General features: G+C 35.2%; 1 protein-coding gene across 2 annotated transcripts in view; it reads left to right on the top strand.

The window, feature by feature from the left end:
• Positions 1-27,263, top strand: part of LOC105674349 (uncharacterized) — a 74,992-nt gene that overhangs the window by 37,841 nt on the left and 9,888 nt on the right. For both annotated transcript variants that reach the window (XM_067348232.1, XM_012370597.2), the window contains exon 2: positions 13,724-13,827. In XM_067348232.1, the coding sequence (XP_067204333.1) occupies positions 13,724-13,827 (104 nt within the window). The remainder of the gene's footprint in view (positions 1-13,723; positions 13,828-27,263) is intronic.

Consider the following 27,263-nt stretch of genomic DNA (forward strand, 5'->3'; position numbering starts at 1 on the left):
CTCCTGTTGCGAGCTTGTTATCCGGATTTTACGAAAGGAAAAATAATGAACTAGATGCAACGTTGTTTCTTGTGACGACTCTTTGACAACAAACCCTCCGTTTTATATCTAAACTTGTCTACAGAATGTTTCTGGCAGATGACCGTCATTTATTTTATATCAATATCTCGCTATACATTGTCATAAATACAATTTTACGGAGCGCGTTGTAAAATCCAGAAATTTTGTAAAAAAAAATTCTTTAGAAACCAATATTAACTTTCATTTAACTTTAACACAAAGATAAGAGAAGAGAATCAAATGTATAATTAATAAAGATTAAGACAAATGAATTTAAACCTTAATATATCCTCAGTTTTGAGAAAGAAAATCATCAGATTAATAATACGCTATATTTTAATTTATAGAACTGTTTTATAATGAGTAATATATATATTATAATTAGGAAGAGAGATTTCTATCATCGCCATTTCTTTGAGTTTTAGCAATATTCATTAGGCCAAATTGCTATTCAATGACTTAAGGCTCAATAATTAAAAATCTATTAGTCAAAAAAGAATTCTCAAGCAAAACGCGGCGTGGTTTATGGTTACATTGAGACTTGAAACGAACCGAGAAAGACGTCAGCTAGACTCTAAGAAGGCGTATGGCACACGCCCACAAAATGCTCCTCTCCGCCTTCTGACACGGGAAAGCAATTCCTGTCCGACAGTAAACTACGATAATGAAGTGTGCATACGGAGATGTATCATTTACGTATATTATCGCTACAAGGGCTTAGGGTTTCTTTGAAAACAATGCGTTATCATTAGTTGAAACGGATGCTGCGGCTATCGCTATGATACGCTATGATATGGACGCGTCACTCAATTTTATTAATACACATAACTTTGAGAAACGAGAAGGATTCAATAATCGATTCTTTCTTCTTCAGCGACATTGCATTCAAACTCAATAAAAAAAATGTATGAAGAATGAAGAATTTAAAAAAATTTTCTTTTAATATCATTTTAATAAAATATGATAATTGTGATATTAAACTGTTGAGCAAATAATGCAATAAAATAATTAGTCGTACGTATTAAAGCTATTATATTTTAAAATTAAAAAATACGATATATATTAATTAGAAATCAATTTCGATATCTCCATTCATTTTCCACTCGTCACTAATATCATAAACGCGTTCATAATTCTTTTACGTTCGTTATAAATCATCTGTTACAACCAATACAAATCCAAATTTAAATTCTACGTTGAAATAATATGACAATGTTACACACATGTTCTTCGCAGCGCGTAGAACTAACTGAAAAAGATGTCATCTAAACGTCAACGTATCTCACGCATTCAAAATATGCCTGTAAAGCAAAAAAACAATTCTGACGCGGACATAAACCGTGTTAGCGCGTAGTTTACGATGCATTACGATAACGAGTGTTTTGAAATCCGATGAAACAATAAATTTCCTCGCGCGAGCATTTTGCAAGTCGTTACCTGCGAGCCTCCGGCACAATGAAGCAATTATTCTTAGTATATGAACCTATAGTTCAATATGTAAGTACTCGTAATAAGGAGTACTCGCAACGTCGCCAAGTTTCAGCTAGGTGCCGCAACATCGGTGAAGATGCAAAATTACAAGTAAAGGCGTAAGAACGATTTATTCTGGTTTTCGTGTTTAATCAAACTTTTTAAAAATTGATCTCTTGAACGATAGTATCCTGATCGTGCCCTTAAGCAAATGTACGGATAGAAAACCTGCTATGATCCTTCATTATGATAAATTGGACCATGTTCCCGACGCACATGTAGACGTATTCTGAATAGCCGCTATTATCGATTCTTTGAACGACCTGCTATTATGTTTTGTGACTAACAGAGTTACGATAAATCGATGGACGAAAAGAAGTAAATCGTTTAACTGCCGTTGGCATCAAATTAGAATTGTACAATGATCTATGCACATGCGCGACGAAGATAACTTCTTTCCATAATTTACTAAGCACGGATTTCTCCGAAATCAAAAATAAAAATATTTGTATAACATTTAAAATTGTAAAAAAAATTTTAATGCCAACAAATAAAAAGTGTATGCGGAGCACTTGTCTCGTTGAACGCTTGAATGACTATATATCATTTCTGAAATCTCTCTACAAAACGTTGAAAGCGTGACTCGTGTACGAAGGTGTAAGAATATGAGAGAGTACGCGGTTTGCTCATAAATCAAGAACCGCACAAAAGATCACCGACCGTCGACGCGACGTGGCAAACTGCGCGCCCATCGATTATTCCGATAATGTCATAATCCACGACGTATGTATTTCGCATCATTCAAGTTCTCTCTGCAGCTTTTCAGTTGCGCAGCGTGTAATTATTTATGAGAATTTTGTGTATTACAATAACATACATTTACAATAACGATGAAATCATATTTGATAAATGATTCGAGTGAGCAGCTTAATTAATTTTAGAAAAATTAAATTTTCGTTAATAACTTATAAAGTTATTAATTAATAAATGTCTATAATTTTGTACATCATTTACTAAATATCTACGATCCATAAACTTTCCTTTGCGACTTTCAGTATGCAAAAAATGACAACATAAAATGCTCAAAGAATATAAGAAGCACATTTATAAGCGATTAGACGATAGATCGATACAATTAACGATAATCTATTTCTTAATCGTTCCTTAAGCACAAACCCGCCCGATATCAGCGATCTAGATCTCTCCAATCAAGCAGATGGCCACCGATTAACCGCTTTCGTCACTTTGTCATCCCGCGAGACCGTTGCATCAATCAGCGATCGTCATGCGGCGTTGCTTTCGCTGCTCCCTAGTTTAATTAGCAAGACCAAGCTGCCCGACCAGTCTCGCCCAAGTAATTGCTCGTCTTTGGTTTCACAGTCATGCTCGCTGGACTTTACCTCACAGATAATCCCACAGATTCCTCCCCTTCTCTCCGCGCCTCACGGTCTCGTTTTCCCTCGGGAAGAGAAGACGATTAATAAGCGAGCTATGTGGCAGAAGCGCGGTCGGCGCGTTGCCGCTGATACGACACCTAAATCAGTGTTTATTGCACGGGCCTGCCCCTTCAACGGCGACCCCACTTTCGACTTTTGAGAAATCTCGACTGAGAAACTGCAACCTTTTGAATCTCTTTTGTCATTTTTTCTATAAACAATTTTTTTACAAATAAACAATTTTTACTCGTAAACAGATCGTAAAAATAGCGATTTCTTAGAAATAATTCACTTATTTCAGTTTTACAACACGCGAGATTATTATTTAACGTTAATATCACATTCTTTTTATTTAATGATTTATATTTGAAACGACTTTCTCTAGCTATTAGTTTTCTGAACTTCAGGACTCGCGTTTGTTAAATCTACCACTGCCATCGTGCCTAAATCCCTTTGAATCCGTACGTTCCTCTTCTTTCTCACCTCCTGACTTTCTACCGATATCGGCAGCATCCTTTTTGTCTTTTCGGCGACTAATAAAGATGCGCGTCAAGACCGCCTGCCGCGTTTCAGATCGTGTACCCAACGTTTCCGAGGAAGGAATAAGATGTCTGGAATTTTTATAGATTCTGCCCAAGCGGCACTTCTACCGATATCCCTGGATCCTGCCGTGTCCAATCAAACCTCGATCGATTTACATATCAAGAGACGGAGGGAACGCAGGATTAACGCGCTTAGCTTGTTTTCTACGGAACCGAGAAACGTTTAGCCGTATAAATTGATCCATCGAGATGAGCACCAGGATATTCGTCAGTATAAAGCTATCTACCGCGTGCAATATATGTATCTACCAAGAAATCTCTAATTTTGATTAATACCATAACAATGCTGATAAAATTATTAACAAATAAAATTTACAATAATAATTTTTGTTAAAGTACAGTTTACGTGAATCTATAAATAATGATAGAAGAAAGATCAGTTTATTTCTTAATTTAGTAAATATAAAGGCACGATGGATCTAACGTGACATCCGTAATAAATGTAAAAGATAGCGATGCGTGTAATACGGTAGACCAAACAGGGTTAATAAGATTAAAGTGACACATGCAGAGTGATGTCTAAATAAGAGGCGCAGCCACGAGGGAAGACAGCCGTCGTGCGAAACTGAATTATAGAAGACGCGAATGCGTCTGGCACAGGATTTAGGAAACGGCGTTCTAAAAAATTCGGTTCTTCCCTCCGCGATGATCACAGCATTCAGAACCAGGCTGCATCACGCCCTTTATGCACTGCGCGAAAACGCACCACTTCTACACATGTCACCCGAAGAGTTAGGATCCATTTAACGACATGAATGATTTATGAATCGTGTGCATTAAATGCGCAAGCTTCCTGCACCTTTGAAGTCTAACAGCGCTATTAAACTAGCGCGGAAAAAAGGATCAAGCTCTCAGAATAAACTCTCGTGCATCGCAACACCGTATTCCTGAAGAATTCCTAACCGAGGATTGTTCAGTTTACATAAGGAGAGACGTCCGTACCGGGTGTTGCTGTTGTTTCTAAAGGCGCCTCCACCCGAAAGAATTATGCCTCCGGTGGTCATTTAGCGGCACAAATTACTCGAGCAAAGAGACCACGAACGACGATTTATCACCAAACGGCCCGCCGCGGTGTACCGCATACCGTTTCTCTACACTACATCTTTGTGTCATTTTGGTCTTGCCGCGCTTTCGCCTCGTCTTAGCCCTTCCTTTACACGACTGTCCCTTCGAGACAAGACGTACTTCTTCCTGCGAAATTAAATTTTCTAGACGGTTGTCGCACGGCGTACATAATTCCTGCCGGCGTAAAATGTACGTGAAATATATGAAATTTAGGAATGTATTCTTTAATAGAAATAAAACTAATTTATTACGTACAAAAGATTATCATTAAACTAAAATTTTTCTTCAAAACTTAGTAAAATAAACTAATTAAGTTACTAAAATTAAAAATCACTAAAAATACTTGATAAAATATCTGTTCTACGGCGTCTGACCATCTTTGATTTCAACAAATTATGCGGAATGAAATTTCTATGTCACAGGCTAAGTCAGCCTGGCGTTGTTCCAGCTACAACATACATTAACTTTCCTCAAATCTTAATGAATGAAGGCTCTATTCGATTTCCGGGTTTAAAAGAGCACTCAGGTTACAACATTACTCAAATTATGCTCGCGTCACGCTATCGATGACAGCGATTAACACTCACAGCTGAACGTGTTTAAAGCTTTTAAAATAATCGGGCTAATGTGTGACTAACAATAAGTCTTATTGAATTTATATCGTTAATTTGATAGAAGTTGCCTTCTACTTAACCAAAAGTAAAGCTTTGTTCATTTCATTTAAAAACAAGAAAGAACTATATCGAGCACTAAACGCACGATGATATATTTAGCCTACATATATCTATACACACTTTACTGAAAATAGCAGATTTTTGTATCCTGAAGAATATTAAAAAAATATCTGATCTTCTCGAAATGTAAACCAGGACAACAAAGGACAAAAATACAGGGCTCAAAAATGGAAAAAATCTGCGCGCCAACTGTGGCTCGATCGGCTGTCAATATATCATTTTTTAGGACTAAACGGCTGTATAGTAAAAAATAAGTAAAAAAAAACGGTTTTTATTGTGGCAGAATGCACGCGCAACAACGAAATTTCTATTTCGGTACACTACGAAGGCAACGCTGACGATGAGTTTATTCCACATGACATAACCCTCGGGTTAGTGGCCTTCTCTTAACATCTGTAACTCTTTCTCTTGAATTGCGTTTACTACGCAAATGAAAACGCTATCTTTTTCCAAGACACGTGCGACAACTGAAAACTGTAGCTACGACGACAATCTATATGAAAAGTACATAAATCTTCTAAAAAATAAAGCGAATAAGTTTTTAACAATTATTAATTTAACGAGCAAACTTCTTTTAAGATTGTAATTTTTTAAGATTACCACATTTTATTTTTATACTTAAAACCAAAAATGTTAAAAATATTGTTTGACTTATTTCTTTAAATTAAGATTATTTGAATTCAGCAAATTTATCTCTGGAAAAATGGCACTTATTGCACTATTTTTGTAATAAATTATTCAGATAAAATATTATACTCCGAAATACCGCCAGATAAACATTTGTATTTGAGACTTTTATTAGACCGTCAGTGTGGCTCGTTTCAGTTGCCGCAATGATGTATGAGTAGTTCATATAACTTTGAAGATCCGCGACTAGCATTTTAATGTGCCCGAAATAATTTCGAACTTCTTACCGCCGAGATACCATAACATTTACAATTATTTGACACATATCATCTCCGTCAAACAAACATCGTGACGTAAGATAAACGAGATAGGCATGCGGACGTTTACGTTTACTCTTACTTCCTCCTCAATCGCGTGCACACATTGTACATTCCGTATATTTTCTCTGCGATCTTCACTGGGTCAACATTTTTTTGCTACATTTTAGCAAAGTCTTCTGGCTCTCCTCATGAAACATCTCTCTTTGAGAAAGAGAGTCAAACTTTTATTTATCAAATGTGTACAGCAAAAAAATAAACGGGCAACAATTTTACAAGAATATAAATTCAATATTAAATAATCGTTATTTTATCTACGAGAGAGAGAGAGAATGTTTCTTCAAATAAATAAAAAAATTTTTTATTAATATATGAGCAAACTTTAATATCGCAGTTAGTTTTCCAAGCGTATCTTTTTCAACTATGCACTGCAGATATAAATAATTAATTAACCTAACTTGTAATTATACCTTAATCACGATGTAGTTGCTAACCCTGGTGATCTCGAAAATGCAGACGGTGATTTAACGCGACGAGATGATCAACGCGTCTACCCATTATACGTTGAGCTTTCAGTTATTTGTCCTCGTTAGAGTTTTTAATTCCCACCTAGCTCGAACCACGAGAGCCACGCTAATTTGCCACGAGATATGTTTTACGATTTGACCGCGGCGGATAGGATTTAATCAGATGGGCGTAAATTTTATCCGCCGCCGTGATAAATCCTCCCGTTCCTTCTTTCATCGATTCCAATCTCCGTGATTCCGCTGAGAAAGTAACTTGACCACCGAAAAATGCGACGCCACTAACGGAGTCTGCGTCTTTTTTTTTTTTTGTTCTCGTGAATAATCTATGCGTCTGATTCGATAATTTGGGGACTTACCATAATGCGAGAAATTGAAGAACGTGCGCGGATTGCGTAAATAGTGGGCAGTTGTATGTGTGTAGATGAATAATATTCATGAAGCTACGATATTTTTTGTTTCGAGATATGTCTAGATAATCGTACAGAAATTTGATGCAAGAAAAAATTCCAGAATTCTGAGAAACACTTTCTTTGGCGAGTCGGGAACCCCAGACTAGCCTAAAAGTATGCCTTCCAGATGTGCCTATGACGTCTTTTAAATGTTTGTGCCGTCGGCATCAATTCGTTCAATACGCACGATTTTATTACCATTATATGCCATTTTTGTCCCACGCGCGTCATTCAAGGATGTTACAAGATGCGTGCCTCGCATCACGTAGATAGAGAGAACATTACGCGATGATACGCGCAGATTTGGCCTTGTCGAGCGCAACAGTCAGTGATTCTTAGAATATATTAACGGAGGACGGACGAAAGTTCACACTCAATTCGCCAGGCTGATTCAGATTCTCGAAATATCACACGTACGCGACTGCACGATGACATTGAGTGCAATGTGTACCGTGCGAATCGGCACGTATCATTAACGTACGTATTAAGTAACAAGTTGACAATAAGATGTACAAATGTATCTCATTCTCGTTCATTATATCATCATATATGTGCATCATATATGAGAATAATCTAATATCACTTATTATTTGTAAGAATCTTTAATTATAAAAAAAGAGAGTATGCTTATAATCGACAAGAAGAACAAGAGAAAGGTTATTAAAATATAAAATTAATATATAATTGTAATAAATATATTGTTAGTAGAGATGTTCGTAACTTCTTACGCGTATTTTCATAAACAAATTTTTCTTCATAATCAACATATAATAAAAAAAAGCTCGTTATTATAGTTGAAAGAAATTTTGATAAGAGTCTCAAATTGACAGACAATTGGCGCACAATCACTATCTGGCGCGACGCGATATCGGCAATTTGCAGACATATGGAAGTGTCTCAGACACGGGTCGTATACCATGCTTCATTAGTAATTACTGATTCTGGTACCCATAATCCCCCTCCAATGAATATTGCATGAGAGAAATTTTGTACGCTTTTTGTTGCGCGCCAGCCGTCGCAAGAGATCGATAATCAGTCTCCGTCTGCGGTTATCAGTGATGTGCAATTAACGTGACTTGTTGCGCCGATTTCTGCCGAATTACGCAACGATGCGACGTAAAAATTAAAGATGAAAAAAAAAGAAAAATAGAATAAACAAATGCACAATTGCATTTAATCTGTGCTACAAAAATTTGAGATATTATCTTTCTTTTGTAAATTTTTTATTCACTACCGTCGTTCTCTTTCCTTAATATGTTATATTAAAATTTTATCTAAAATTTTGTTTAAGTGTTTCTTCTCTTTCTTTCTTTTCTTTTTCTTTTCTTTCTTTCAATAAAAAAATTTCATGCCTGAAATGAACAGAATGACACAGTCCTTAATAACTAAACACACTGAAATCGTGCGTGAAAAGAGGTGCTCAATTAGAGTGTTGACGTTCAAAACAGAAGAGCTCGTTAAATGTACTACACAACATGCTACACATGTAAATCCGAGTACATTCATTATCACTAACATGCGCTTTGCCAGCAACTTATCGCGTCGGATATGTGATCGATCATCGCGCTTTTCAGCGTTGTCAAAAATAAGCGTGATTATTAATGAATGAAAACAATTGTCCTTGAAGTATCAATTATGTCAAACAAGTTATACACCGAAACTTCCACTCTTACTGTTGGACAAGCAGGCTGCAACACTTTTTTTCAATGAGTTTCAGAACAAAAATCAAAACAACTTTGTGCATATCGATTTCTGTGTGTTCCGAATTATTTAACGTTGTAATTTTTTGTAATACATTTGGAAACGCATTGCTAACAAGCACGTCGCTATTAAAATAACAGCGACACTAAATATACTTTATTTTCAAAAGAAAACCTAATATCATTCATGAATTATAACAATTTTATTTTCTATTTGTTGTCTGCAGAATTCGTGATGTCTTTTTTCAAGCGACGCGACATCTTATTATACTTGTAGTATTATCCATAACTTAACGTCATTGAAGGAAGCACGTAACTAAGCTGAAACATTTGGATATGTAACTATGCGCGTAAGGGCTCCCAATTAGTTTCTTGAATTGAATTTATGTGCCAGTAATTTATTCCAGTAACGTTCGCGACGCGCCGACCGGACACATAAACCACATTGGACCCCTAATATTGCTTATATTCGCATTGAAATTCCAAAATTAGCAATAAAACGGAGGTTAACGCGAAGTTATGCTGGAGAAAAAAAAAATTCATCTTACATTACGTATTGTGATTTATTCGAAAAATATTTCAGAAGAACATATGGCGCAACAGATAAAATAAACAGAGAGGACTCGAATATTCAGCTTATAATTTTCACATAAAAAACTATACGAAAATATATTAAATAATCTTTTTAAGATATTCAATAAATAAGTCAAAATATTTTTTTCTTGTGTAGCGACACAAAATATGAGAAAATTAGATTTTACATAAAGTATTTTTACGAACTTTTTACTCTCGAAATACGAAATATGAGATAACCAGTGTTCTATCAATGGCGCAAATGGAGCCCCATCCTCCATCGTCTTTTGAAAGGGTTAAATGGGAGCCTTCTAAGTATTAATAATCTACGACGTCTTTTTGCAAAGTGCACTATACCGCATTGACAGTAATAGTCAATGGGTTCCAGCGATTCGTATAAATCAGCTAATTCCCCATAGACGCCTTGAATGTCCCATAGACGCTTCTGTGCTTGCAGCAATACGCTTCCCGGAAACGCCACTATATGCAGGGTTGTGAATTTTTCCGCGTGGCAATTCGAATAAATTATACGCCTAGATAAGACCACCGGTATCGGCCTGTCGATGTATGAGGCTTATTGTCGTGAATCGCGAGCATGCGATCGCCCTCGGTTCGTATCGCAACGATACGTCGTAAACTCGCGCTCACGTTCCGGTGCAATTAATCTCCGCGCGGCCATTAATGTATAGCACGAGATCAAGCTTGCAAAAAATGAAAATTATAAGTCTATGTAAAGTGCAATCGATAATTGATGCTTCTGTGTGACATCGCGATTTGCGTTACACACCAAATGACTCTATCGTCTCTTTGCTTCTCTTAAATTGTATAGCATATATTACCATATCTTAAGCCTCAACATTCGAATAACAAGTCACGATATGTGCTATACAACAGCACTTATTCGGTGACGACTTTTATCATTTCTAAATAAATAATAGTCAATTATTTAAAGTCATTCCGATGAACAATTTGCAAAAAATAAATTATATACAATATTTTTCAACACAAAGTAATGGTATAAAAATATATAAAGAAATAAATGTAAAAAATTATATTAAATATAAAATAATTAATAGTAAAGCAGTAATAAAACAATTTCGCTTTACATATATTCATCACAATTAATACAAAAAAATGTGACGAGACGACGTACATATTAACGTCAACTGTTATTTCTTTTAAAGTATAAAATTAAACGTAATTATTTCTCAATCAATTGCAATTATGTGTTACATGTAACAATCGCAAAAAGAAAGATGTAATTTGAAATAGCACAAAAGTTACTGTACTTGTACGTGACTCTGACGCTACCTTGTTATTAACGACCACCTTGTATCACTTTTTTTCATTATTTTTCATGTAATTCCGCACGAGTTTGACGTTCGCAGTCGCATGTCGCTATTCCTACAATTTCTTTAATAATTGTTTTGACACGCTAAGTGAAATCAATGCTGCAACACCGCGTGGAAAATCTGGTTTATTCCAGGAAACTTATAGAGTCCGCATTCACGTTAATACTGTTAATTGAACTTGTATACCGATCGTTCGAAAATATCACTATCATTTCGTTATAATTTTTATCACTTAATATTCGATAATTATCTCTTATCAATTATTCATCGATTATACGAAAATAACATTGTAGTAACTACTCGTTCTGACTGATTAAGTCCATTCTTTAAGATATTTATTAACATCACGAATTCTGTATATGATAGATGATTTCGTGTGCGCAATTTTTCGCTTTAGGAAATCGAATCTCTTGAATGTCTTATTCACAAATAAGAAGTGATCGTATGCTTATAATAACAGAGCCGCGTGAGCTCCTATCATCATCGATTTTCTGAACTACACTCAATCGATGCATCTCCGATTGCAAAGAAAGTTCTATTCCTAATTAATACGTGGTGCTGCGCCAGCATACGCGCAGAAACCGAACATGAATCTTCGCAGAAACTATACTTTAGTTCTCGATCAAGCCGTAAATCAAAACCGCATATCACGAGACTGGATAATCGTTGCAAAAGTTAAAAGTATGCGTCTCAATTATTAAATGCGGCAAAATATAATTTTAAAAAAAATTATGCGGGAAATTAAACGCGCCGATTTTTCATGCGATTGAACATTAATATGGCTCTTATTTAATGTGAGATGATCTCTGCGTTAATAATTAAAATTACAATAAATAAACTTTACTTTTAAACGACAAGAAGTATTCCATTGGTAAAGCACAATTAACTTCACATTTCACGAAATAACGCTGTCTTCACATTTTTCGCCAATTTTGAAATATCGCGTAGAGTTTTGTTTGGACAGGCTATCATCCGCTATGCGTTCAGCGTGTTTCATGGCGGTAGCCATCGCGGAGGTGCGTAAGTTGCATCGCAAAAAATTGCTGGCATATACGAGATATTTCCGCCTTCGTGCACAAGCCACCGGAGTAAATGACGCGGCTGGTACGCCGATGCATCTTCGCGATGCAACGGCGTGTTTAATCGCGATGACAGCAACACGTTGGACGCGAGGGGAAGTGAACATGTCGGAGACATTCAAGCCAGAATCTGGCCAATCATCCATTTAAAATTAACTAAAGTAATCAAACAAAGTTCATCTAAAACACTGACTTATAAATTTTTAGCCAAACAGCATGAAATTATAATGAATGTACATGTTAAGTATGTAATCTACATGTTAAGAAAGAAGAATAAAACGCGTTAAATTAATATATGTATAAGAAATAACAAAATTGCGATTTGTATCACATTAATCATATTCTGACTAGAATATTTTCCAATTAAACGTAATGTGCCTCCGTAAAAATTATTAATAGAGATTTTATTTTATTTAACATATAACGCGTGTGTAATTTTTATTTATATTCTCTAAATAATCTCTATGACATCGATCAATATTTTTCTTCGCGCGAGAACCGGTATCATGACTTTATGCCTTCCCACAGTGAGTGTCTCGCGAACGTAGAATTCGTGACTGCATCTGCACTCTCGTTGCGCTTTAATTACGCGCCTTTTTATGTGCACATCGCGCGCACTCGTTTTATTATTTCGCAATACCGGCGAAAGGGATTAAGAGAGCAAGCAATGTATTACCGCGTTGAACACCCTGCATTTAACGCGCGCGCGCGATTCGTGTCCAGGCAGAGGATATGCGATCGCGTTCGTTTTGCGATGCAAGATTGTCACGCACGTCTTTAATACTGCGCGCGCTCCGCGCGTACGTGCTGGCGTCCGCGGGAACCATTGAGGAATTAAAACGATTACACTATGTAAGCACGTACTCCGTCAGTACGCGGGATGAGTTGTGCGACCGGCCCGTACGAGTTGAACACACTGTGCGCTTCTCTGACGAAGGAAATCCCGGAACAAAGAAAAGAAAATCGATCGCTTCTTCCCGATAACTCATTTCATTTACCCGCGTACGCAATCGCGGTCGCTTTACGACGCCAGATCGTGTCACGCACATCTTTAATACGCGCCCCTACGTGATGCACCTACCTCTGAGCAACTTTGAAGAATTAAGATGATTACACTGCGTGCGCGCACACTCGATAGAGTTGCAATCGACCGTTGAGCCGAACACACTCTGTATTTCTTTCAGGAAAAAAGTTCGAAAGGGGGAAAAAATCTATCATTAGTCTCGGTAACTCATTTCATTCATCGGCCGCGTCGCATTACGCGCGATATATCCGTTTGCAATAAAATCGTACACAACATCGTGCCAAATGGACGTTAAAAACAGTAATTCTCGCTCGACGGCAAGCTTTTATCGATATAAATGCACGATGTTGCATATCCTTGTATCGTCACGTTGCAATTTCAGTTTCATTCATTAAAGCGCGAGCGGCTCGCTAGACGTTGACGTTCGAGATAAGTGTCATGAATTAGTGATTTACGAGTCAATTGAAAATACGCATCACCGCGCCCAAGATTAAATCATTAGAGAGAAAAAGTCTTCAACAAGTGACCGTCGACAAGAATGACCATAGATTCGCAGAACCTGTTTCTTTCTTTGCCGTTCGCACTGTCAGATTCGCCAGTTTACATCCGCGTTCGAAATACGCATCACTTATCGCCGTAATTAATCATTTTTAGGAGAAAACAATTTTTGATAAATGATATTAATTGTCGTTTTTGCGTCTCTTTCAGCTATTTTTCAAAGAATATCGGTGTCGAGAGGTCAATTGAGGATCCAGGGCGTAGCGACCTGCCTTTACCTCTGCATGGACCCTTGCGGTTTACTTTACGGTTCGGTAAGTAAAGTTCTTCTTCTTTTGAAACTCGCTATATATTTTTACCAATACGAATTCATAATAATATTCATAAATGCATTTCCATTTTTTGCGTCAAAATGCAAAGTATAAAAATATCAGTTTCATAATTCGTTAATGTAACTAAAATAAAACTATCAAACCAATATATCTGTCAAAGATTTAATACTGATTGATTTAATTAATTTCTTAATGCCTTATGCATGAATAATGTATTATAATAAATGTCTTATAGATGAATATAAAGTAGGAAATATTCAAATAAAAATAAAAAAAATAAAAAACATGCGAGAAAAAGAGAGTTAACTGAACTATATTTTATTTATATAAATACGTTCTAAGTTTAATTGGCTAATTAAATTAATTTATTCTGTTTCTCAATATACTCGCTATAAATTATAAAAGTATGAAATCTAATATTTTATACGCCATTGCTCTCGCAATCAGCTATTTGCCGGCCGTCTTTTCATTGTAGCAAAATATTCTCTGTTCATTATTTCTTTTGCTGCATCCTGATTTCATACCGGTCGGATTACGCGCGTTCGTAAGGATAAGCAGGATGAGCAACGAGAGCATCGGTGCCTTCATGAAAAATGTGCATCCCGATCGATGACTGCTTATAATCAACCTGTTCCCCGCACGCTCGTTCTTTCGAGCATGCGAAGAAGAAACCGTGTTATAATCACACCCTTGGTGGTCGTAATTTGATGTTAATAAGCGCACGAAAGTTCCAATGGCTTCCATACCAATACACATCGGCAGCTCAACCGTAAAACTTTAACTTAATTACAAAGTTCTCTTAAGCATTGAGAGCATTCTTATTTCTATTTACAGAAAAAATTAATTCGATATTATCTATAGTTTTAATAAGAATCACGAACTAATAAAACAAAAAATTCCGGAAGCAAAATGTTTTCCTATTTCTAGTTTAAATAAAAAACGCCAATTAAGTTGTAAATATGCAGTAACAAAATTTCAAATTCTACATTTCGAGAATTAATTTGTTTTTTAAGAAAAATCTATGCACTAAGAATAGTAATATTCCAAAAAGCTGTAATTGCCCTTTATAATAAAAATTATAACTTTTAGCGTTGCATTAATTAGTCAAATATATCGATTATGTCGTGAGCAATGTATATATTAGATGCAAGTATGAAGAACCCCCTAATCAATCACACTTTCCGACCATAAATTCTAATCGATGCTGATTATCGAAACCCCTGTGTATTTTCTCGAGGATAAAAACTCGAAAAAAACTCTTGATTGCTCAATCAACTGTAAAATTTTGACTTAATTGCAGCCTAAGACTTCATGAATATAAAATATATGATACAAGCTTGACTAGTTAGATCTAAGGCTAAGCTAAAAATTACTAAAGCGGCGGAAGATGCACATTTTGTTTTCGAAAAGATCTCAAAAGCCATAAATCGAGTAAAATAGACACGCGTTGTGCATTAAAATTGACTGATTATAGAAGTTAAAAAGTAGCATTCTAAAATTACAGAAATTACAAATAAAAAAATGTTCATGCACAGAATATCAAATACGCTGACTTTAACGCTGTCAATATTTCTATGATATCCTTCCGCCATATAAAGTAAAATCATAGATTTTTTCAACAAAATTTACTAGCAATTAAATTAAAAAAGAAAGTTATTAAGAGCTAATTAAATGTAACATCAATAATTAAATTTTTTAAACTTAACTTCACATATAAAATAAACTCAAGCATTCAATTTTGAAAAATAACATTAATATTAGCAACAATCCCGGTCTTCCTAAACGTGAGATGTGATCGATAGCTGTTGCTACAAAAAAATCCATATTCAAAGACCAAAAAAAATGTTAACTCGTTGCCTGATAATAATAAATAATATCAATGAAAAATGCCAAGAGCATCGTTAATCAAAATAAAATTATTGTGTAATATTTATAAAAAAGAAATGATTAATTATAATTTTACTGAAGTAGAGTTGCCTTTCCTCTTTTTTTAATTCAGTTTGTACCAATAAATCTTTCACAATTCGCTAAGATAAAAAATTGATAGCAGGATTTCGAGAAAAGCAAAATCCTAGTAAAGCAATTTTAATCAGTTTGATCGACCATATAATTACGTTTAATTATAGATCATATAAGTACAAAACCTGTTAATGCACTTTAAAGAATTTCTCCGGCAGAAGATCCACATTCTTGCTGTCGTTACGCATAGCAATTAAAAATTATAGCTGTCGAAAACCTAAACAAATTATCTAGTAATAAATTAGCTCAATATTAAACACATTTGCGTTTAAGGTTTGCTCATTAAGGTTTTTAGAACAAACATTGCATCTATTCATAAAATGCGAACCTTTTTCTATAAAAAAAAAATTTATTGCAATTAAAGAAAAAATTTAAATTAATGACTGAATTAAAAAAAATTATAAATGGAAAAATGAATCACTTTTTGACTCGCATGCAAATGTTTCCATTAAAATGCGCTTCGCGAAGTCGCTTTCGATGCCAAAAGAAAATCAACACGTTTTATTATAATGATTTAGTACGTATGAGGCAAAAGTAATCTCGGTTTGTTCTGAGAATCGTTAATTAATTTTAGTTTTATTACGACGATCCGCGGTACATGGAGTAAGTAATCTCGTTCTGTTGTAAGAATCGATGCTTCGTTTCAGTATCGCTGCAAATGGCGTATCGTCTCATTTATGCTGGGAATATCTACGGGCATGCCGAGCATACTTCACCTATAATTAGGTTGATCGACTTTATTTCCTGTTTACACTGCTCCAGGTGGTAGATAATTAAAGGATAAAGGAAATCTCAAAGATCATAGATTCATTTCTCGATGCACACGTGTTCACATCTGGTATAAAATCTTGTTTTTTAATGCTGCTTGTTCAAATCTATGGATACTTATCAAAACGAACACGTCGATAGGAGTAAATATTTCTTACAATTACACGCAATTTTAGAGTAGCCTTATCGTAAAGATGATACTAATGTTCAAATTTCGCGCGTTTTTAAATTTTCGCACGCCTTTATGAAATATAATATCTATATCTCACGCATGTATCTAAATGTAAACGTAGCTATATCTTTTACGTCGAGATATCAGTCAAACGATATCGCTGTGACATAAGAGTGAACACCTATCAAGCGTCGGCGCTCGTGCGGTTTTTCGCGTGCGCGACACTTGAGTCCGTCTCAAGTGGAACACACAGCCGGCGTGAAACATCGTGAAGGGCTTACGTAATTTCACGATAGTGCTCTCGAGAGACTGTGCTCTTAAAACTGTTACAGTCGCGCGACACGTCCCCCTACTGCTTTACAAACAGGATTGGCGCAGGGTACTTTCATTAAGGAGCACTGAAATTATCAGTCCTATCATCCAAACGATAACCGGACGACATTGACAAAAAGTCGTTCTCGCATTTTAAAACCACGCGAGTGTAAAATACAATCGACAGTTTTCCATGCCCTATTATTTGTGTGATCGTTCAAATAATAATTTTGAAAGTGACATAAATTATTAAAAATTACTAAAAATTAAAATTTAGTATATTCTTAGAGTTGTTTGATTAAAACTGTCAGATTTTCAATGAACTCAAAACTGGTTTTTTATTAGTGAAAACTGGACGACAAACATCTTTCGTGATAATTTTTATTTCCAATATTTTATTAATTATGCTTTAAATTTCTTGTAAAATTAATTTAAATTTAAAAAACTTATAAAATTTTAGTGTCAAGTAAGTATACTCTTAATAACAATTTTACTAAAAAAAAAAACGGTTTTATATAAAATCATTAAATGATATGCCGCAAAAAAGAAAAAGTAGGAAACTTAACTAGTTTTCTATATTTTTATATTATTAATAAAAAAATACTATTCTGCTATAATGAGAAAAGTAAATGGTCGCTAACGAAGGTATAAAAGCGCGGAAATCGGTATATCGCGAAATAAAGACGAAGGCAATCATTTGTATCGAAGAAAAATGAAAGCGAATGAAAGCAAAATCTTCCGTGCATGTATTCATAAATAATGCCATGTGTATACATCGGCGTTAAAATCAGAGCAGAACGAGGTAGTTTGAGAACCATCGCTGCGCGCCGCCTCGTCGTTCTAGCGGACGAAGTGGCAGAAGAAGCTACCCGCGGAATGCGAAACACTCGGCAGTTAATCGGAAGCGTGAAACACGAACGGCAGCTCGAGAAAGCCGGCCGGCCGGCCGGCTCTGGCCGTCTGATTATCGGTCTACCTAGCCTACCCAGCAGATGCAAATGGAGCACTCGGAACACGGAGGAAGTCCTCGGGCGTGGAGCAGATATTACGCTAGGTCGAGAATAGATTCGAAGGTCGTTCAAGTGCATCCGCGAGACGCGGTGATCCCTACGACCTCGTCGTGGCGTTCGTTGAATCGAACACATCGAACTCCGGTCGAACTCGTTTAATCGCCGCAAACATTAATACGAATAAAATACGAATGGATTTTAACATTAATGGCAAAATTCAAGGGAAAAGATCCGAAGTACTGATCTTGGTTATTTGATGCTTACGCATCAACACGCGCGCATTTAACATTTGATTTGATCGCGTTTGTGCGGAATCGTTATGTTTCGCGATTGTCGTTATGATTTTAATATGTGCACAGCGAAGACATTTAAACGAAGAAAAGCAGTGCTCGATTTACAAATCCGTGCTGTTTAATAGCCGACACTGTTGATATGAGCTCTTAATCTTTTAACTGTTTGTATTTATTTTAATAAAATTGATGTTTCGCGGAATATAAAGCGATGTGGGAATTCCATGATAGGAATTCCACATAGTCACATCTTTTTAAACTTAAGTCATTTCCATAAATTATGTTAGATGCCGTCTTTTTAATTTCTTACTGCATTTGATGTTAAATGTTTTAATTAAATATGAAAGTTATATCATTGTTTGTATAAAAAAAATTCATTTAAATCAACTGAAGAATAAAATTCTAATCTATTTGGACTCTTGAAGCTTAATTGTCTGATGTCCGATTGCTTAAGAAATTGCATATTCAGAAAATTGCATATTTAATTACGAAAATTGCAAAATATAATTTCACTTAAAATATGCATATAATGCAATTGCGTACTGATGATCACTGATTGCAAAAATTTTTTATTACTCTTGGTATTATTAGGAACATTAATAATTGCACTTGATTGGCCGCAGACAAGATGATCCGCGAAGTAGATTTCAAAGAGCGTATTGCATTCTTCCCTGATTGCAATCAAGTTCTCGTACAGTTTCTATGTAGTTGCACACATGATATGCATCATGACGTTCGAGAGTCTGAGATCACTACATTTTATACCTGTTATTAATCGTGTTATCAATTTTTTATTCAAAATGTAACATAACAGTGGTTTAATCTAATTTCCAACAAAATTATTAAAAATATGATGCATTTTAATCTATTTCAAAAAATTGATCTTCATGTGTCGATTGTCCAATCAATTTGATGATTATAAAACATGAAATATTGTTTCCGTTAATTACGTAATTTGTTAAATAAAACATCGAGTCGAACTACGACAGGAGATACTGAAACACTCTTCATACTATCACAGTGTTATCAGCGTATAAAAGTTAATATTACTTCTAATTACGGGAAACATGCAATTTGCTGGAAACCGTTTATGTTCAAGTATTATTTCATTTTAGTTTTATCTTGCATAAATAAAACGCACGATGTTATACTTTAATATCGGCAGATTTATATTTTATCTTAATTTTATAATTTAAAAAATAAATCATTCATATGAAATCCAGAAAATAAATTTGTAGAAATATTAATGAAAATCAAACCTACTTTTACGCGACAAAAAAATCAACCACTTCAATACTCGCGAAATTATAAACAAAAAAAAAATAAATAACAATAAAAATATTCAAAGATTCAAAATAACATTAGACAATTAGCATTATAAAAATTTGATTAATTACTATGTGAAATATATAACGAAATAAGATTCATCGCTTTTGTTAAAAATATACAACCGACTCATCTTTCGTATATTTTATCGTTCTGAATAATTTCGATATCGCAGCAGTAAATCCTTGAGGCGACTTACACCCACTCGCTTCCCCCTCCTCTAAATGCCCAAACGACCGAAACACCGCTTCACACCTCACCAGCAAATTGCATCCGCTGAAGAGTCGTGTCTACCAATGTCGACGATGTTCTTTTGCGGTTTAAATCGGGGTCAATTTGAAAGTTAAACGAACTCTCTCGTGTTGAGCACTCTCTCTTTCACGCGGCCGATCCTGAAAATCCCAATTTAGATGGATGCGGGGTCGGTATCTTTGATGGTGCAACCACGACGGGAGGCGCCATTCCGCTCGGAACTTTAAATATCGCCTTGTTACCAAGTATTCTTCACCTTCACGCTCTTTCACACAGCTGAGCATACTTTCACGTAACATGTACGTACATATTAATGTTACTTGCATCATCATATTATAGCATTTAAATAGCTTACAAAATGGTAATCAATTTTAAACATTATTTTGATGAAAAATAATTTTTAATAAAAAATATAAACACTATACATAAAGAGAAATAACGTATATAAACACGCGTTCTTTTGTCGGCGCCTCTTTTCATCTCACGGGTATTAAAGTGATCAATCTTTTTTTTTTTCGCATAAAAGCAGGTTTGCAGCTTACATTTTACATGTGCAAAGACGTCTTTACGCCACTCCGATTCGCCCCTGCGGGTCTCCCGAAGATGATTCGATAATGCGAAAGGTGCGACGGCGCCGCCTGATTCAAAGCGATCCTATCACAGTTGTTCTTTTAAGCGTCAGAAATTATTAGCTACGGCCAATAAACGATTTGACACTTGTGATTGCGCTAAATGCAGTCCTCTAGAGATACTCGCACATTAACGTGTAAGATCAGAAATCTCGCATTCGATACGATCGCAATTTCCGGCTTGAAATTAATTTCTTTCAAAGATACGATTCTCAATGATTATTTGATAATTGAATTTTGCAGTTAATTACATTTTAACAAGATTTTTTGCTAAATGCTATTTCTAAGATTGAAAAATTACGTGATTACGTAACAAATTCTTTTTGCAAAATTTTTATTTCTTTATGAACATTTTCAACTTCTACTTCTTCAAAAATTAAGCAGTTTTGACGAATTGAGCTTCAAGAGTTGTAATAAATAAAACAATTTCACTATTATTTTAATATTATTGCATGAATCAATATATAATAATTACGACAATCAAATCGATACTTCAGATATGTTATTTTTCGACAATGTTGTGGATTTATTTCATTTTTGCTTTTCTATAGTTGCTTAAACTTACAAACGCGCATACATTTCTACGATTACTGAGATTGCTTTTGAAATTAGCAGCTTCGAATAGCGGAAAAGCGCCGGTAAAGAGAACTGACGAGTTAAAAGGAATGCAGGGTGCAACTGTACTCTGAATTCGAATCCGAGATGTCCTGTAAATAGCTAGCACTTAGAGGATTCTCCGGCAATCTAGCGACTACCCAGCACCTACCACTTTGAATATACTTATCGGTTAAAATTCTTGCACAGAAAATGGTTACGACAAACAGACAAACAAGTACGAGTTAAGGCAATATATCATTAAAGAAAGAGGAAGCACTCTCTTTTTGTGCCTTTCCGAGAACGAAAAGTGTTGACGAGCTTGCATTGATATTGCTCAGCGGTCAGTCCATCATTATCGAAAAAGTAACAGTAAAATGACTCAGTGATTATCTCGCATTCCTGTTATGTTAAGAACATAAAATCTTTCCAAATACGCACGTAACTGTTACGAAAAGTTTGGTGACTCACAATTTGAAGATCCGCAATTACCAGCTTTTTGAAGTCAATCTGAAAAAAAAAAAAACTTTGTGTTAAACATTTAAAATAAAACTAAAACAAATGTGAAAATTGATTAAATAAAAGTTAAAAACCATATTTATTTTTAAAAGCCTCCAAAATGTATTTTAATTATTAATTTATCTGAACAATAATTAATTTAACTCGGCAAAAATATAATTTTTATGTGATTTATTCGGTATATACGTATCGAAACCGACGAAGAGTTAAAAGCGATAACTGTTATAAACGTTACAATTTCGCCGGAGGGATTGGTATATACGAAGCGCCATGCTTCGTTTCTCCGCGAAGACAGCTGCCGAGCTCGATGGTTATTGTTTAAGGAAACGGATAGTTGAAAATAACTACGGGGCAATCCGTATTACACGTGCGCATGAATCTAGAGACGCTCAAGTCAAAGTCTGGTTAATATGACACTTGCCACAAGGCACTGCTATTGCCTTCATTGTACATACAACTCTTTTGCCTATAATTTATTAATGTAATCTAATAATTGTAAAATTACTCACTAACATATCAAGCTACTTAGTTGTTTACAATTAAAACAATTTTACATCAGTTATTGATTAGCTTGCGTTTAATTTTAACAATGTGTTTAATGTATTTAATTGAAAGTGATTAATAAATAACTTTGCGTGCTTAAAATAGCGAATTTATCAGACTCTGATTTGTGTCGCTATGTAAATCAAACTGGCATGCTTTCGATTCAGGAAGATCATAACAAGATAGCATCGGCACCCACGACGTTTCCATGAGAGAATAAACACGCAGGTCCTGGCTAATTATCTTAAATACTTAATTTGTACCCACGTGAAATTCCGAAATTCTTACCGTGTCCAAACAACTTCAAAGGTGAATTTCGGCGAATGAAAGTCGGAAGTATGTAAATCGCATCGTAAAGTGGTTGCAAAGATCAAATGAGATAAGAAGATGAACTTAATTGCACCAGTGAATAATTATTCGGAACATTAAATCACGTTGCCGATATTCTTTCGATTTTCGATGTGCTTTCTCGACATCTGTTTTTAGAAATTTCAATAAATTTCGCGATTAATAATCTACTGAGTGGTTATTATAGAGCCATAATTTTATAGATTTTCTATTATAATTATAAGAAATAGAAATTTACAATGTAAAAAATTTTTTTCGTAAAAGCTATTGAATACATTTATACACGACACATATTTGCAAAGCTTCCATGTGAAAAAACGTTTGTCCAGAAATTCTGTTATCCACTTCTTGCACCACTTTGAAATCATGTTTCGCTCCGCACATCGATGCTTATCGATATCATAAAATGACTTGCTGTGAGACTTTAAATTGAATTATGCCATCGTTCCTATGATCAATGCAGATGTCCTGTACGCAATAGCCAATTTCGAATACCGTTTCTCTCCATGAATCACAATTTGACTGATATTCAATTGCTGCGCATATATACATAATAATTTACCACTGTAAAAATGCAAGAATATTGCAAGAGCGTGTATGTAAGCAAGAATACAATGTAAGAAAGAATGCTGCATGTTTATACTTTTCTTTTATTCGCCATTTTACATGCAGCTTTCACTTTTCTATTATGCAAATAAGCTGATAGCGTCTCAAGAGCTTCACAGAAAGATATAACTCAAATCGATTCTGATTAAGATAAAAAAGTTATCAACAATTTTTCTATGATAAAAACGTGAAGTTGGCAAATTTTCTTTTTACCTTATATTTATGTTCGTCAGATGTCTTTTTGTGTAAGTATAATAAGATCTTTAAAACTCAAAACTTTTTTAGGAAAAAGTCAGGACAAAAAATAAAAACTCTAAAAGTGAAATGCTAATTTCACGGAGGTCGTCAAACATTCATTTTCCGCTCTACGAGCTCATAATTCGTTCACCCTGCGGCCTTCTCACTCCATCGCAACTGGCTATTCGCATGAAAGGCTTGATAATGCCTGGAGGAAGTGCAAAAAAGGAGGTGCGAACATCAGGCAGCGTCATTTACTTTTATTCCAATAAGTCTCACAATCAGTCGAATTATGGGTGCATCTTATTGAAAATAAAATAGAGCGTATATAAAACAATTATTATTTTAATTGTAGAAATTTATATGTGTATTTATGTTATAACATATATTTATATAAAATACTAACAGTTTCAGTAAAATTATTATTTGTTAAAAAATATTGATTTTATAAAATAGTGTTTATTCGATTTATCAATGAAAATGTATAAATCGTATTCTTTATTTAAATTTTTTGCTAAAGTTAAATGACTATAATAAATGTCCAAATTGCGAATAAAAAACAAAAAACTATGAATAAATATTCAACGTTTTATGATTTATTTATCTAATCCAATATCAAGCAAATTTTCTTAATGGAAATTCCGTAGAAATATTATGATATCTGAGGTTCAGTAATGATTACCACACTTTGATACACTTGATACACTTGTTTGATACGATTGCTCTTGCCAATGCTTTCAGCATTGGTCTTTCTCCTATCCTTCCGATATCACGCAGTGTCGATACTGAAAAGCGGCAAAGAAGAAGAAGACAAAGATGTAAGCATAACGAGGCGAGCCGACCGCCTACGCAATGGATAAGTAGCGCTGCCGTAGGGTGTCGCTTGATGAGACGCGATTTCAGACCAACCTTTGCCCATCATGATAGATAATAGATGTTCATAAATTAACACGTGGCCGAATCGAGCCAAGTCAGAGATAAGCAGAAGCGATTATGGCGGGCACCCAGAGCGACTATCGAGTCTCTCTTTTTTCCGCGACCGGACTGGACGACTCACGATTCAATAAAATCGAATGAATCGAATAAACAGCGATAAAACTCGCTAAAGATTTTGTTCTCGCTCGCACTGAATTTTACTGTTAGTACCTAATTGTTCTTACTTCTTTCCTCGGCATGCAGTGTAAAAGAAGAATCTAAAAAAAATAATCTCATTGCTAATAAGCTGGTAATTGATATAATTTTTGTTAACTAAACACAGATATGAATACTTTAATAAGTTGGTAATTATATTTATTAAATAATAATTAAAAATCTGTTATCTTTATTTTATATTTTTATCGATTTATATTTAATTTAGCGAGAAAAAAAAGAAAGAAAATTAAAATGCAGATAAAAATATAATATAGCAATCAATAGAGTAAGATAAAAGTTTTAAAATGCATTTAGCATTACGTGCCGCATAGGCCGAAATCTCACGTTGATCGAAAATAATTCTCGACCCTTGTTTTCGAATGTAAAGCTACATCAAACAACAGCAGGGGGTTGTTTCTTGAAACTTGCTTTTCAACTTTAATTAGCCGCCGGCTTCGAAAAGCAGGGTGTCATACATAAATACATATGAACGATTCGTTGATCCTGGGGTGAGTCGATTCTCAGATTTTCTTTATCGAGAAAAGTACGTTTTTTACGACATACATGCGCGTTTCTCACGATTGGCCGATGAAAAAATATTTCTCGCTCTCTTTGTCAGCTGTATCATCAGTAGATTGTAGAAATGTCCCAAAAGAGATTCATTGACATATGCGTCGACATATAGAAATGTTTTTATGCTTTTTTTATGATTCATGATTTACAGAACGCTTATCTAATTCACAGAAATTTGTTCGACGTTTCTCTATTTAAAACTTACGGGAATTAAAAAAATAGAACTATTAATATCTTCGAAAAAGTATTCGTAATTTTTGAAAAATAAAATTGGCAATTAAATTAAAAAACTGATTGTCATTTCTACTAATTGTTAGTATTGTCAGTGATAGTTTAAACAAATACTACTAATAAATGCTAACAGAATTTAATTGGTTAATTAATACCTCATCTCTGAATGGTCATAAGATAGGAATATTTTTAAGTGTGAAGTTAAAAACGATGTAGATAAAACAATAAATAAAATTTTATCTTTCTAGCCGTATTCTCAGAAGCAAGTTTTAATAGAACGTATCTATCTTCGACTATGTCCTTCCGCTTATAAAATACTTGCATGTAACCAAGATGCATCTAGATCCATAAATTACATTCCAAATCAGATATACTCTTTGTTCTTTTAGTTATCAAAATTATAATTTCTACAAATATTTTCTCAAAAATTGAAGATAATATATTAATAAATGATAATCGCAGTACTCAGTTCAATTAATTTTTATTTATATTTATTTTCAATTTATAATCCATTCACACGTTTGTTTCCCGTGAAAATTCTATCACCCACATATTCTCCGAAATAAATACATCAGACGCGGCCTGAATGGCGTTCGAAATCTGTCGAAATCTTGCAACTGATTTGTCAGGATAAAAAGTTAATTCGGTTTCCCTGGTCTCAGTTCAGGATAAAGTTCGATACTTTATCAGCGACCAATCTGGGTGGATTCTCGTTAAAATCGAACACGACGCTCGTCCTCGTTCGGTACGTCGTACATCAGACCCATGCGCACACCCACAAGGCCCCACTCACCTCTCGCTGCCACCAGTCACCCACACACGGACACTTCTACGCTCGACTCTTTTTCTCGTATCGTCTCTTCACGTGACCGGTCGTTACAACATAATTCAAGCCGCCGACACGAGCACAAATATTATGATAGACGGCCGCGCACAGACCTGTGTCGGAAGGTAGAAAAGAAGGGACAGAGAATCCGAGACAGACATTCTCGAGTTCCATCCGACCAATCTCGTTCGAGCCAAAGGGAACGAATTCGGGGATCCCGCTCGCGGTGGCGACGACGGCTGGTGGCTCGTGGATGACCGGTGGGCGTTCAAAGGAATGTCTCTAAATAATCCTCCGGAGTTGGAACCCGCCCCGAAAACACTCGCGGTCATAACTTTCACCCCCGCTCCCCTCCAGCTGCTTAGATTTTCGCCCTACGAGAATTCTAGCGCGGCTTAACGGCCGCGGGAATCGTTACTACGCGCGAACGAGATCATGAATGTCGGCTGACTCGATGATATTTATAATGGAAACGCGGCACGCGAAGCGCTTTCTGCTCTTTGAGGGGCGAAAGAACAAACGAATCTTGACACTTTGAAATTGTAATATCGAGGTTTCGAAAGCAGTTTAAAGAATCGGTGGAGCAATTCGATTCTGCACAGCAGTTTGTCAATAGTGAGATTATCGTCGTCATTTCTTATAATTCTCTGAGAAATAAATACTCAGTATTTTTTAGCAATTCAATTTTGCTACCAGAAAATTAAATATCATTATCTCAATCACTCGGCTCTTTCAAATATATAAAAAAGTTTTAAAATTTACAACTATTGTACAACAACTCTCTCGTTTATTACACGCTGACGTTATGTTCGTACGATGCGATACTGATATTTGACAACTATATTCGCCGAGTGAACGATCTTACGGAATCTCCATAAAACATTGTACATATGTTGCAAACCCCAATTTCAACGTTTCACAGCGGGATGCTTGTCAGGCTCTTCCCCATGTGCAATGTCTGGCACGTGACGCCAGAAGAAAACGACTACCGCGGTTGCCGGTCGGGGTTAAGAAGACAATTCGACGGCAAGA

This window comes from Linepithema humile, chromosome 1, assembly GCF_040581485.1.
Source record: "Linepithema humile isolate Giens D197 chromosome 1, Lhum_UNIL_v1.0, whole genome shotgun sequence".
Classification (NCBI taxonomy): domain Eukaryota; kingdom Metazoa; phylum Arthropoda; class Insecta; order Hymenoptera; family Formicidae; genus Linepithema; species Linepithema humile.